This window comes from Solanum dulcamara, chromosome 11, assembly GCF_947179165.1.
Source record: "Solanum dulcamara chromosome 11, daSolDulc1.2, whole genome shotgun sequence".
NCBI classification, from domain to species: domain Eukaryota; kingdom Viridiplantae; phylum Streptophyta; class Magnoliopsida; order Solanales; family Solanaceae; genus Solanum; species Solanum dulcamara.
The window spans coordinates 22,600,530-22,613,230 of NC_077247.1; the positions used below are offsets into that span (position 1 = coordinate 22,600,530).

The 12,701-nt window shown below is 34.6% G+C and overlaps 1 protein-coding gene across 5 annotated transcripts; it reads right to left on the reverse strand.

Annotated features, from left to right (window-relative positions):
• Positions 1–1,224: 1,224 nt before the first annotated feature.
• LOC129872857 (WPP domain-associated protein-like) lies at positions 1,225–11,897 on the reverse strand. 5 transcript variants are annotated; one of them, XR_008762606.1, is made up of 7 exons: positions 11,798–11,897; positions 8,936–11,356; positions 5,803–5,929; positions 5,176–5,277; positions 4,632–4,710; positions 3,307–3,396; positions 1,225–1,581 (listed from the first exon to the last, which is right to left on the reverse strand). XR_008762606.1 is itself a non-coding variant. In XM_055947796.1 (6 exons), exons 2-5 carry the CDS (start codon positions 11,341–11,343, stop codon positions 4,645–4,647), a joined length of 2,703 nt encoding a protein of 900 aa, XP_055803771.1. In that variant the 5' UTR covers positions 11,344–11,356; positions 11,552–11,761; the 3' UTR covers positions 1,225–1,581; positions 4,632–4,644. The 5 variants fall into 5 exon arrangements, 1 of the variants encoding a protein (XP_055803771.1); XR_008762607.1 differs by having other exon boundaries at positions 11,768–11,854; XR_008762608.1 differs by lacking the exon at positions 11,798–11,897 and adding an exon at positions 11,629–11,761.
• Positions 11,898–12,701: the final 804 nt, after the last annotated feature.

The following is a 12,701-nucleotide window of genomic DNA, read 5'->3' on the forward strand; positions in this document are numbered from 1 at the left end:
GTTTGTTACAAATGAATGCCCTAAGTGTAAATAAAAATTACTATACAAGTCCTTCCATATTTACAAAGAAGTCCATAGTCTTGAATTCTCTAGACACTCTAGAGAATTCTAGAGAACTCTAAGTCTTTCAAGACTTCTCAAGAATCTAGAGTCTTCCACAAGCCTCTCTAAGACTCTATATTCTTTCTCCTTCAAGATCAAGTGTCGGATCGTAACACTAAACACCTAAACTTTCCATATCAACAAAGCCTCCAAAGTTTTGTTGTTTCAAATTTTATCATCTCTTTTAAAATTGGCAGATCAGTATTGAAAATGAAGAAGCCAACTATACGTGACGAATGTTGTGTGATTACCCTGATTATGCACTCTATTCTTTGATTTTTCCAAAATAATCTTAGCTATGTGTTTGTGCAGTCATTTTCGGTACAAGGACGTAATTAAGTAAAGCGGGTGCGTATGCAGAGGGGGTCATTGGGTTCACGTAAATCCATGCTCCCCTCTCGAGATCATATATAATAGTGTTATATTTTTTTAAAAATACTTAAATATAGATATGTGAATTCACACTCAGTATCATATAATGTAAGATTGGGTGCACCTCTCTAAATAAGATTAAAAATTTGAATCTTATACCTATCTTGTTGTATTTTCCTTTCTAAAATTAGGTAACACCTCTCTAAGTGGTTTTTGGTAGCACTTTTGCATTTTAACAAATATTTTTTTTTAATTTTGCTTTAAACTTTCAAAATTTTCAGGTTTATCACATTAGATATTACTAATTTTTTAACACTGTATAATTTGTATATAATTAAACCAAATGTGTATTAAAACTAGTGGTACTATATGATATAACATACAATCAATGGGTTCAACTGATCCCAATACCTTCGGCATGAAATATGACTATATATATAAAAAAAATTACTATTTGAAATAGATAAGAATTAATTTTGAACCTATAATTTTAAAATTTAACCGATTTTTAGTGATAAGAACCTAAATGTCAAACCAATTAAATTTATATTTTAGATCCACCTTTCTTAACAATACACCCATCCTCTCGAAATCCCGAATACCCCTCACTAAAGCCCATAAACCTCAATATGGAATTACCGCCACAAGTAAAAATTTTGCTAAAGGCAGACAGTTTTTTAGCATTAATATCAATGACAGTCAAGAAAAAATCTATATAATTTGTCTCATTACATACATATCAGAGCAACGAATATAATAAAACAGATTTTCTTTTAATTGCACTAGCTGAAGTGATTTGTATATTCTATATTTCTATTTTCCTATGCACAAGAAAAGCTGGCAAATGTGTTGAAGACCCTTAAATAATATCTAAAATGCATAGAAGCAGCTATTTGGTATTTGGTCTTCGTACCTAATTTGCACAGCCAAAAAAAATGAAGCAATATACAAGCAAAGCTGAAAATCTCTCCCCTATTCAAGTTCCGAAAGAAGCAACACTTGTTTTTGTTACCAACAGGATCTTCTGGCTTCACAATGGACTTCAAATGGCAGCCAACATCTGCCAGTACCAAGAAAAACAAACTTGCCCAGTTTTGAACTTTCTACCTGTTCAATAGAAGAAACAGGAACCACCACGAGGTTATTGTTGAAAAACAGTCAAAAGAAAATTAAGATATGCCTATACTGCAATATCTTTCTTAGTTCCACGGGTTTCCTTCTCTTAAAAGTAGTACAAGTTAAACAAAGATGGACAACTAAGCGAAGAGCTTGATTCCAAAAGCTACTTTGCCTATTTTTTAGTGTAGCTCTTTTTTTTCTGTGAGACTATCTCTGCTTGATTGTGCTGGACCATTTGGATGGACAGAAACCAGAGATGCCTTGAAGGGAAATCAACCAATGTAGATATGTTGAAATGTCTGCTTTTGTTAGCTCTCTAGTCTAGATTACAGAATATACACGTAGAGGATACAATGGAGTTTATCAGTTCAGTATCAGATTGAAAAAGCATTTCTACAAATGAATGCTTCTCTTGTAAAGGGGTATATCCCTTCTTTTTGTACTTGACAGCTCTATCTTCTTTTTTAAAATAAAAAATAGCGGTGGTACCTAGGCCAGCTCACGCACACCCTGGCGATTGCACTGGATAACTAACGAGCACTATCTTAGTGCTGATATACTAATAAATGATAGACTTACATGTTCATGGAATACTTGCAACAGCTTGTAAAAGTGGCATAACTAATGGTTATTTCACGATGGCAACAGGAAGGGTAGTTGGAGGAACTATCCTCGTTGAATGAATAGAGAGAACTTTTGGCAGGTTCAAAGCAAGGTGTTGGATTTGCCTATACCCACAGAGGATCATTTCTTTACTTTCCCCGAAAACAGGGAGCAAGGTCAACAGTATTTGGCACTTGGCAGCAAATGTGATTCACATCTGCGAGTTTCACTTTTATGGAAGTTTTCTTTTTTCTTTTTTGTCATGGACTTCTCTTCTTTCTATGTATTTATTTTCTTTTGGCATCAATTCTACTATTGTGTTAAAAGAAATATCAGTTTTTTAAAATTTTAAGGGTTAGGGCAGTTTGGATCACTTTAAGTTACAACACAAAGGTATGGGTTATGAGATTTGACATGTTTGTGACTACAATTGGGAAAGGCAAACACTGTGACCTTTAAGATCAAACAATTCCATCAAATTGAGTGTGATTGTATGATTGGGTGTGTGGTAGCATCTACTATGCCAGGAATATGAATGAACCCGATTATTCAATTGCTCACAATAGCCTTTTCAGCTGCTATGGTCTAACATAGGTTCCCGAAAGGATCTCGAAGACCCACCAAAGTACGAAAATCAGGTTCTTTAGAAAATGGATTCTTATTCAAAGAGTGCATAACCGCATGGTGGATACCTCTATCTGTAGAAAGATCTCACGTGCCCATTAACCAAAATATGTCGATGATTGACTATTGACGGGCTGCAGGAACAGTTGAAGCCATACACGATCGAAAAGAGATGTTATTTATTCGAAACACATTTCAAGTAATTGTAGTAAAACTTGACCTGTTGACCTCGCGGCTACTACTGCTCCTTTGAGCAGTAATGAGGGATCATTTGCGATCGCTTCAAATTGGACATAATCTTTGAGTTTTATCATGTTATTTGATAGTATATGCACACAAAATATATGGGATTATTAAAAGAACGAAGAACACTACAACAACAACTAATTACTATGCCTTTGACCTAAACAAGTTGATGTGATTAGAAGGGAAGAAAAGATGTACTTTAGTCTTTCCATCCAAATTCAAAGGAACTGGAAAGCTAACCTGGAGCAGTTGAGCTTTAATCTTCCCTCTTTTACTTCCCCATCTCATACCCTCCTCTTTCATCAAACATAGCATAGAACTCACCAGCACCTACTTGTGATTTAGTTTGTAAAGAAAAGAGAGTTTAATGAGTTACCATATATGATAGTCAGCCATTTTAGAACTACGCTACTTGGAACTTCTAACAAGGCAAATCATTGTAGGAATCTTTTACTCCTTTATCATACTATATTTTATTGGGAAATTTGAGATTTTCATCTTCAATTATGGAATTTAAGTTCATTCCTTGCAATTGTTAATTAAACACATTATGCCTTAAAATAACAGAAATGTATGTATGATATGATTGTGATCCCTCCAATAATGAATTCATGTTCATAACCTTCTGAGAAAAGAAAAAAAACAAATTCCTGCGGATTAACATTGATTTAATATGGATTAAATTTGTCCAAACAATACTCTGTCAGCATAAAAGATGAGCAATCACATGGTTTAAAATTTTAATGTACATTAAACTACTTGTCAGAATTATTACTGGAGAGACCAAATATAAATTATATTATTGAAGGTTTAATGTGACTTTTCCAAAGAGTTCTATGTTCACTGTGGAAAAAAACCAGGTATGGTCTCCCATTGCATTCCTTAATCGGTGATAATGGAGCATATACTATCAAAAAGAAGTGCCAAGAGAAAAATTATTGTAATTGGAGGGCAGCTATTTAACTAAGATCCTTTTCTTACCAATAGGTAAGGCGATGCTTGACTAATGTTGAAGCTACTGTAGCTATAACAGCAAGCAAGACATGGAGGTGTCGGCACTGACAAAGTCGAAGAACACAGAGGCTTCTAGATTTTGTATGAGATATTTGTGTTTTGTTTCCTAATTCTGAACGTGGGCCAAAATTTTGGGCTTTATTTTGTTGTTTTGCTGATGTATTATTAGACCTTGGTCCAAGACATTTTTTTTATGATTTATATTATGGCCTTTTGGCCACTCTAATTTATTTTATTTTTTAAAAAAAAGATATAACCAGTAGCATAACTCAACAATTCTTACCAATATATAGGAGTGAATGCTTGACAAATGTTGAAGTTACTGCAGATATAATAAGCAGCACATAACTCTACTTGTTTCCAATTTTCTTATTCCTTATGTTTGACAGATGAAAGCCATAACTATTCAGACAACAAAAGTACAAATATGTACTCTTTGTAAAGAAATTTCACAATCCAGTGTTCAGGTGGTCTAACTGAGAGCAACCAAACAATATTCTCTACTGCTTCCAATATCAACATATAATTTAACTAATACTAAAAGAAATTACCTTATGTAGGAGATTACTTCACTGGTTTAGCAGAATCTCCCCACAATTCCTTTCTGATCAGCTTAAGAATTTCAAGAATCTGCATTTGAATGAAAGGGATATGTAAACAACATACAATGTATACCTCTTACAAAATAAGCTTCAGGGGAAACTGCAATTCGTCAAACTGTTTACATCCCTAAACCCCCAATCCTCCACCCATCCTCTGGAATTTGTTCACTAGCGGCAGGAAAAAGTCTTTTATCCCACTTATCATTTTAACTGCAGCTACTAATAGTTTCCACATGAAAACTACTACATACTGGCTTTCTTTTTTCTTAATTTCTCTTCCTTCAAAACTTCAGGCAAGAAAATTCTGTCTTCAGATGCAAAGGCTAGACTCTGAATCTAGAAGCGTTATTTAGAAATATTTGTAGTATAAACAAGCTTAGAGATGATAATTGAACAGATTACTTACTTAAAAGTTAAATCAAGAGAACCCAAAAACACTTGTATTAAAAGGGAAAGTTAAATAAGATTTCTTCGAACAGAAGATTTGACTTACTCCAGGATAATGCTGCAAAACTGGCAAGTAGTGATCAAGTGCAATGTATATCTTTTCAAGTAGGCGCAGAAGTGTATCAACCTCATCTCCCAAAAGATCAACCTGAGTATTGAGCAAGCAAAAAGAAATATCAGGCAAAGTATAGAAGCATAGATAAATCGAAGCACATTCTTAATTACGTAATAAGCTTGTAACTTACACTTGATATCATTGCAGAGTTCACTAATATGACAATGCTTTTATCAAATACTACTATGAAGATGCATAACCAAAGAGATATACAGGTAGAACACAATATTAGGTGTTTCTATATCTTCATAGCTATCCAAATGAAATGGTATGAATATAATGATTTATATAGATGACCAACTGTTTGGGATTGTGACCTAGTTGTTGTATAGCATGTAAATGAACAGAAATTGACGGAAATGGAAATTTTATCTGGATGTCCATACAATTGTTTATTTTGTCTCTGTATAGTTTGATCACTTTGGCATGGATCATAACGACTAATGAGAGTTGGATTTTCAATTAACCTAACTCAGCAATCTCTTCATTAGTTTGGTGGCCACAAACAGATACTCTAACTAGTTATATTCCATATACCTAATAAATGCAGATCATTACCTCAGCCTCGGCCATTTGAAGGTCTGAACATCTTTTTTCAAGCCTCTGTCGGTACAATAGCACTTTTCTTCTAAGTGTATTGGTCTTCTTAACAAGAGAATTCAACTGACATGATGAATGCTCCAACCTGAAAGTATTGGAACGATCTATTATGCTGTAGGCATATCAACAGAGTATAACTTTAACAATTTATCTTCTGGCTTAACCTAGGTTTATGAGTGAGTTGTGCACATGTGCATGCTTGTCTGTTCCTGTGTGTTTATGCCAATTAAATAAAAATTATACATGCAGAGTGTTTCACTGTGCATCCCTATAAGTTGTTGTTTAGAAACTGGTAAAGCACTGTGCATCCCTACTGTATTAGTATCAGTGTTATCAAAGGCAAAAAGCGCAAATAAGATCTAAGGTCCATTGGGGCTTTAAGCGCAAACCGCAAATAAAGTGCAGACTTTAATGAAAAAATGTGCAAAGGGAGAAAAAGATACAAATATATATATATATGCATAGTCCAAAACTAATAATTATAAACGTGAATGACAAATATATGACCAAAGAAATTGAATAAAATTATGATAAAGTGAAATATCAATTGTTTAGTGTCACCTCTTCGGGAGAGGCTCATTGGCAAGGAAAAGTATGCCTTAGAACCTTGATACAGCATTGAAGTGCACATAAAGTGAGGCGAAGCGCTCAACACGTTTTGACCCTCGCTTCAAGGCTTAAGCGTGCCTTTGACAACACTGATTAGTATACAATGATTAAGCCAATCTAAAATTAAAGCATGGTGCTAATGCTTAATCAAGTTAAATATACTCCAGATTACAATACAAACCTAAGCCAGATATAACATCTCTATACCTGATCTGATGCCTTGAAAAAAATCAGGAGCTATGAATAGAAAGTAGGATTGTAAACCACAATAAAGAAAAGCACAATGTCTTAATGCTGAAATTCCTTAGGGCACATGCTGGTGCAGTAAGCAGGTGAGGAAAACTAGCCACAATGGGAAGACTAAGCCTCCGTGTAACCATAGGTCACAGGTTCAAGACGCGAAAACAACCTCTTACCTAAATGCAAGGTAATACTGCATACTACAGACCTAATGTGGTCTGGTCCTTCAGTAGACTTAGTACACTGGGGTTGATGCATCAAACAATAGCTTCTTCATCAACAACAACATACTCAGTGGAATCCCACAAGTGCGTCTGAGGAGGGTAAAGTGTGTGTAGACCTTACCACTACCTCGTAGAGGTAGAGAAGCTGTTCTGAAAGACCCTCGACTCAAGTGTAGAAAATCCAAGTATAGAGAGTATGAAAACGGTGAGAAAAAACATAGCACCTAACTAGGGAAGCAGTGCAAATACTGCAAGAAAGAGACAAGAACAACAAAATAGTGCGACAATAAAAACACACTAAACAACAAACTACAATACTACAACTAATACAACAACAAACACCTAAACCCATGAAAAGCAAGACAATAGACAACTAACTTTCTACCCTTAATAGGCGTCCTCCCCACACTACTATCTAAGGTTATGTCCTCGATAACCTGGAGTTGAGTCATATCTTGTTTAATCAACTCTCTTCAATACTTCTTCGGTATACCTCTACCTCTCATCGTACCTACTATAACCAACAAAGAAATTGGAACAACAAGCAAGAGCACTAAAATCTATAGTTGGGGTAGAACATAGGGAGAGAATGAGTTCATTGAGGAGTATATGAGTAAATATTATTGAATTATTGAAATAAAAGGGACATAAATTAAAGGAAAGAAATAGATATCCAAATGATAATCAACAACCGGCAATTTCCTCAGAAGATTAGATCTCAACTCCATGCATATGGTGACAGTTAAAAGTAGAATATTTTTCTTCCATGAAGAAAACATGGGGAAAATAACTAGAAGCATTATTTCATCTCAGGATTAGCTTTTAGGTACTATTCAATTCTTTTCGGACTAATAAGGTTTAGTTTTATTAATGCAGTTTCCTTGTAAGTACTAATACTTACTACTTGTGTTTCATATGTTCTACTTTTATCATAGTTCAACCAAAAATATATACACATGTAGAGACACACAAAACATGGAACAAAGTCCACTTTAAGTAGTTACTTCAATTGAGACACTGCTTTTACCTTAGTGTAAAGAAAAATAGAGAGAAGAGGAGATTGGAGGATAGGGAGCATCACTGAGGTTACCAGATGTGTCAAAAGAAAATGTTCTGACGTTTGTGACTTAGGAATTTGTCTTGAAGGTTTCTGAAATGAAGCAACGACTCCTTTTAATAACATTGAAACAAGTGGTACAAAAAAGGTTGAAAATTGGTGACAACTGGAGAATCCACTTGATCAACAAGTAGAGGTAAGAAAAAAACTAGTGTTGTCAAAGCCTTCCTTAAAGCGCACTTAAGCTCTGAAACTTGGTGAAGCCCAGGTGGAGTGTTTGACCTCACTTAATTGATGCTTTAGTATAGCAGTCATCAAGGTGCTAAGGTGTTTGCACCTTCACCAACGAGTGCTTCCTTTAAGGACACAACATCATAAACATAGCTTAATTATAGTTTTTCCATTCTTTTGTCCAAATGATTATTATTTGGACCTTCACCAACGAGTTCTGCCTTTAAGGACACATAATATACAAAGCTTAACTATCGTTACATTTTCTTGTATTACATTTCTATTGTTTACTTTTCCTCCTTGGCGCTTTTCTTCTCTAAAGCCATGCTTTAAACTCACTTGGAACTTTTTTGCTGTTCGCTTTTGACCCTCTGGGAAACACTAAGAATTTATATTCATCTGTGAATTCTAAGGAGGGGGGGAGGGGGGGGGGAGCAAAAGGATACTAGAGAAATTTTAACTTCCAAAATATTTTAATGAAAATATTACACATTTCCATATTTTCACTATAAATCTAACCATTTTGGAATATATGATTATTTCAAGTATCATTTATTTCTTATGACATTATTGTGGTTACTATTTTAATAAGGCTTTTGCCCGTTTTGGAATTCAAATCTGCAGATAGAACTTTCTGGTATCTAAAAATTTGATAGGACTTGCAAGTGCATACATGGAAAAGTATTGAGTCTTAAAAGGTAATCATTAACTACCATTATGAAACACATACCTAGTATGATTTGCTTCCAAACTGCCAGTCGCCCTGCATTCAAAATCTACAAGCATTTTTGACAACTCGTGTACCTTACAAATTACTGCTTCCATATGCTTTCTTAGCTCAATTTCTTTGGTTTCATTTAAGGCCAAAATGTACTGCCTCTCTTCAGAAACAGCAAGGACCATCTTTGCTTTGTCATCAGCATCTTTTAACTCCTCCACCTTCTCTGCAAGCTTTTGATTTAACTGGTGGATCACCTCCTTCATTGCTTCAATTTGCTCCAATGCTTCTTCCAACTGACCCTTTATCGTCTCTAATTCCATATTGCTCTCAGAAACTAATCTTTGTTGCCTACTTGCATGTTCTCTCACAGCATTTAGCTCTTGAGTTACCAACTCAAATTGTTCCTTCTCCTTTGCTAGAGCAATTGATGCATCACTTGCTAATTTTTCCTTTTCATCCACTGATCTTTCCAGCCGATAAATCATTTGCTTTAGTTTTTCCTTCTCTTCAACCTCCAACATATATTCATATTCCTTCTGAATAGCTTTCATCTCAAGAAACATCCGATTTTCATTTTCATTTGAATAATCCTGGTACAATTCCTTGAGCTTGTCCTGAGCATCCTTGATTCCTTTACTGAAAATCACTCCATAAAGATCTTGCATTATCAGACACTCCAACTCTGAATCTTCAAGTTTAGAATTGAAAGTACTTTCAGCAGTAATGTAAGCTTCCGTCAAAATAATATCATAAATGTCATTCATAATATGGAACTTCATGTTTGACTCATCAGCTTTGCTACCTTTCTTTCTAATGAGATCCCTTAGAAAACATTTATAGACTTCTTCCCTGATTGAAGCTGCTATCTGCGAATCTTCCACCACTAAAGTGATATCTCCTATCTGCTTCTGCATGTTTTCTTCAGCCAAAGAGTGCTGCAGACTCTTCTCAGCAGCAGCAGAGACTTCGGACAACAGAAACCTCACTTCATTTTTCTTATCTCTAAGCAAGTCCCTTAGCTGACGATTTTCAGAAAGAATGGTGTCAATTCTATCCTTCAAACTATCCAAATTTGTAGGTCTTTGAGTAAATTCAGGACACTTTTCAGTCTCTACAGAGATATCTTCTAATTTCATTATAACTTCTGGGATCTTCTTTCTAAGAAAATCAAATTCCCCCTGATCCTTCTTATGCTGCACAATAGACCCCCTTCCTATAAGAGTTAGATATTCAGCTCTTAGAGAAAAGTAGTCATCGGTTTTCTTTTCCAGAATGGATTCATGTTCTCTCTTCATCTTTGTCATCATATTATTAAAATAGTCCACCATTTCCTCCCGTGACATGTGTTTCAATGTGGCAGCTTCAAACTTTTCAGGTATATCACTCTTTGAATCCTCCCACTTCCCATTTCCCTCCCAAACAGATTTAGAAGATGTCACATGCTCACTTGACATCATGCAGTGAAAGTGGTCAACATCCTGTGATCCACGTGAAGTCAGACTCTCTGTTTCTATACTAGACAATGACTTCAAAATAACCTCTAAGTCATTTCGTAGACTAGAGATGTCATTCAATTTCTCAACTCGAGCGCCACAAGACTGACTATACTGATCCCACAATTTGTCCTCAAAATCTTCCTGCATACTCTGGATCAGATTCCGCATCACCATGGCCTCAACCTCCACCTCAATTAGATGCTCCTCCTGCCACCGCTCAATTGATTCCTTGGACAACTGTACCATTCCATCCATAGATGTAAAAACTGTACCCATGATCATTTTCAGATGCTTCACTGTTTTGTCCACATGAACCCAACTTTCAGATTCTTGCTCTCGCAAAATGCCACCCAGACCCACCAACTCTGAACCAGAGCAGATCCTCCTTATAGAACTGGAACCTCTAACCCTATCAATGCCCTTCTTCAGCTTCTTGAGTTCATCTGTTGCTGAATTTCTTAGTCCACCTAAAATCTCTCTCGTCTTTTCATGTTCCCGGAAAACACCTGATAGAGTGAAATAATGCTTCTGAAAATTCAAACTTTCTAGCGCATCCTGCAAGACTGGTGACCCCAAAGATTCAGTTTTACTGAGACCCACATCATGAAATTGCAAATACTCCTTTAATTTGATCAATTCTATCTCCTTAGCCATTATTCTGTCAGCCGCCTCCTGTTCCACAGCACTCACCACTCCCTTAATAAGTGAGTCACTCACCATCCTCGAAACCGTTAAGCGTTTGTTTATATCTTCCCAATACAAATCAAAGTCCTCCAAAATCTCATCACTCAACTTGTCAATTCTTTTGCCACCATTCACTGTTCTCTCAGACCCAACATTCATTGTTCCCACATAAGCATTATCCCGACATGAAGTTATACCATAACCAACTCCATTGTTTAACACCTCTACGGTACCCATACTTTAAAAATACCTGCATAGAGAATGCAAAATTTACTAATTTCCTCTGTATTGACATAATCAATACAACTATGGGAGTGAAAAAAGGGGGAAGAAGAAGAGAGGCTAGACTATATTAGTAACAAGCAAACCATTTTGCCATTATTTTCCGAAATATAATGTGTAAGAGGAAACAGAAAGAACTTTATGATGTGATCATTAAACATACTTATTTACAATGTAACAACTGAATTCTTTGTTTAGTATGAACTCCACGGAAAAAAATAATCAGTCATCTTTTTCTACCTCACAAACACACAATTAGATTCGTCAGGTCTGTTTGAGCTAAAAACTAATACAAAGTTGAAGAAACAAAGAGAAGAAAGGCTGTTCAAAATTCACAACTACTAAACCAAAGTTAAAGTTCCAATTCGGCTAAACTTACAAAGGAAAGAAAAAGAATATCGAAATTTACCCTTTTTTTAGGGTTTTTAACGAGAGAGGAATAGCAGTACAAGAGTGGGAGTGAAGAGAAAAAGAAATGAGACTGGAAAGAGATGTTATTTGCAGAATTACCATAACTTTGAGCCGTTGATTAAGGATTTATTATTATTATTATTATTCCTTAGAAAGAAAACACTCCTTCCTAATATAAATAAAAGTAATTTCCCATTGCTAATTGCTCAATAAAATAATACAAATGTTCGGTGCTCTACCTATATATTATTTGTTTCTATGCAAAAAAAATAAATAATATTATTTCCTCTCTCCTCTTTTTTCTTTCAAATATTGGGAATGAAGGGTTTTGTTTTGGATGGATTGGTTAAATAAATTTGGGAATGGGTGGATTTTTAAATGTTCATTTTACTTAAATAATGTATTATATTACCAATTATAGTACTATTTTTACTCTTATCAAAAATAGCTAAACACATATATAATATATTTCTAACACAATTTTAATATAGTAACACATAAACTAATTTGAATGGTGTTTGCATATTTAAAATTCAAGTTATAATACATTTTTAACATTGTTAATAAAAGGAATAATAAACAACAATCGTAATACATTTTGAATTCAATAGATAGGCATGTTCAAGGCACGTGGTGAATAAACAAATGTATTAAAAGTAGTATTATATGTGAATTTCAAACATCTTGGTACTATTTAAATTAGTTTATATTGTTGTATTATATTTGTTCTAGAATAACAATTATTGAATTCATAATAATGTATAATATTGCATTAGAATTGTATTACAACTATCATTTATATTTAATACACTTTTGAGATAAGTGTCAAAAACACACTTAAACTATCATTTTTTTGAGTTTCATAGCTAAATTATTGAGAGTGTGAGTTTTATATATAAACT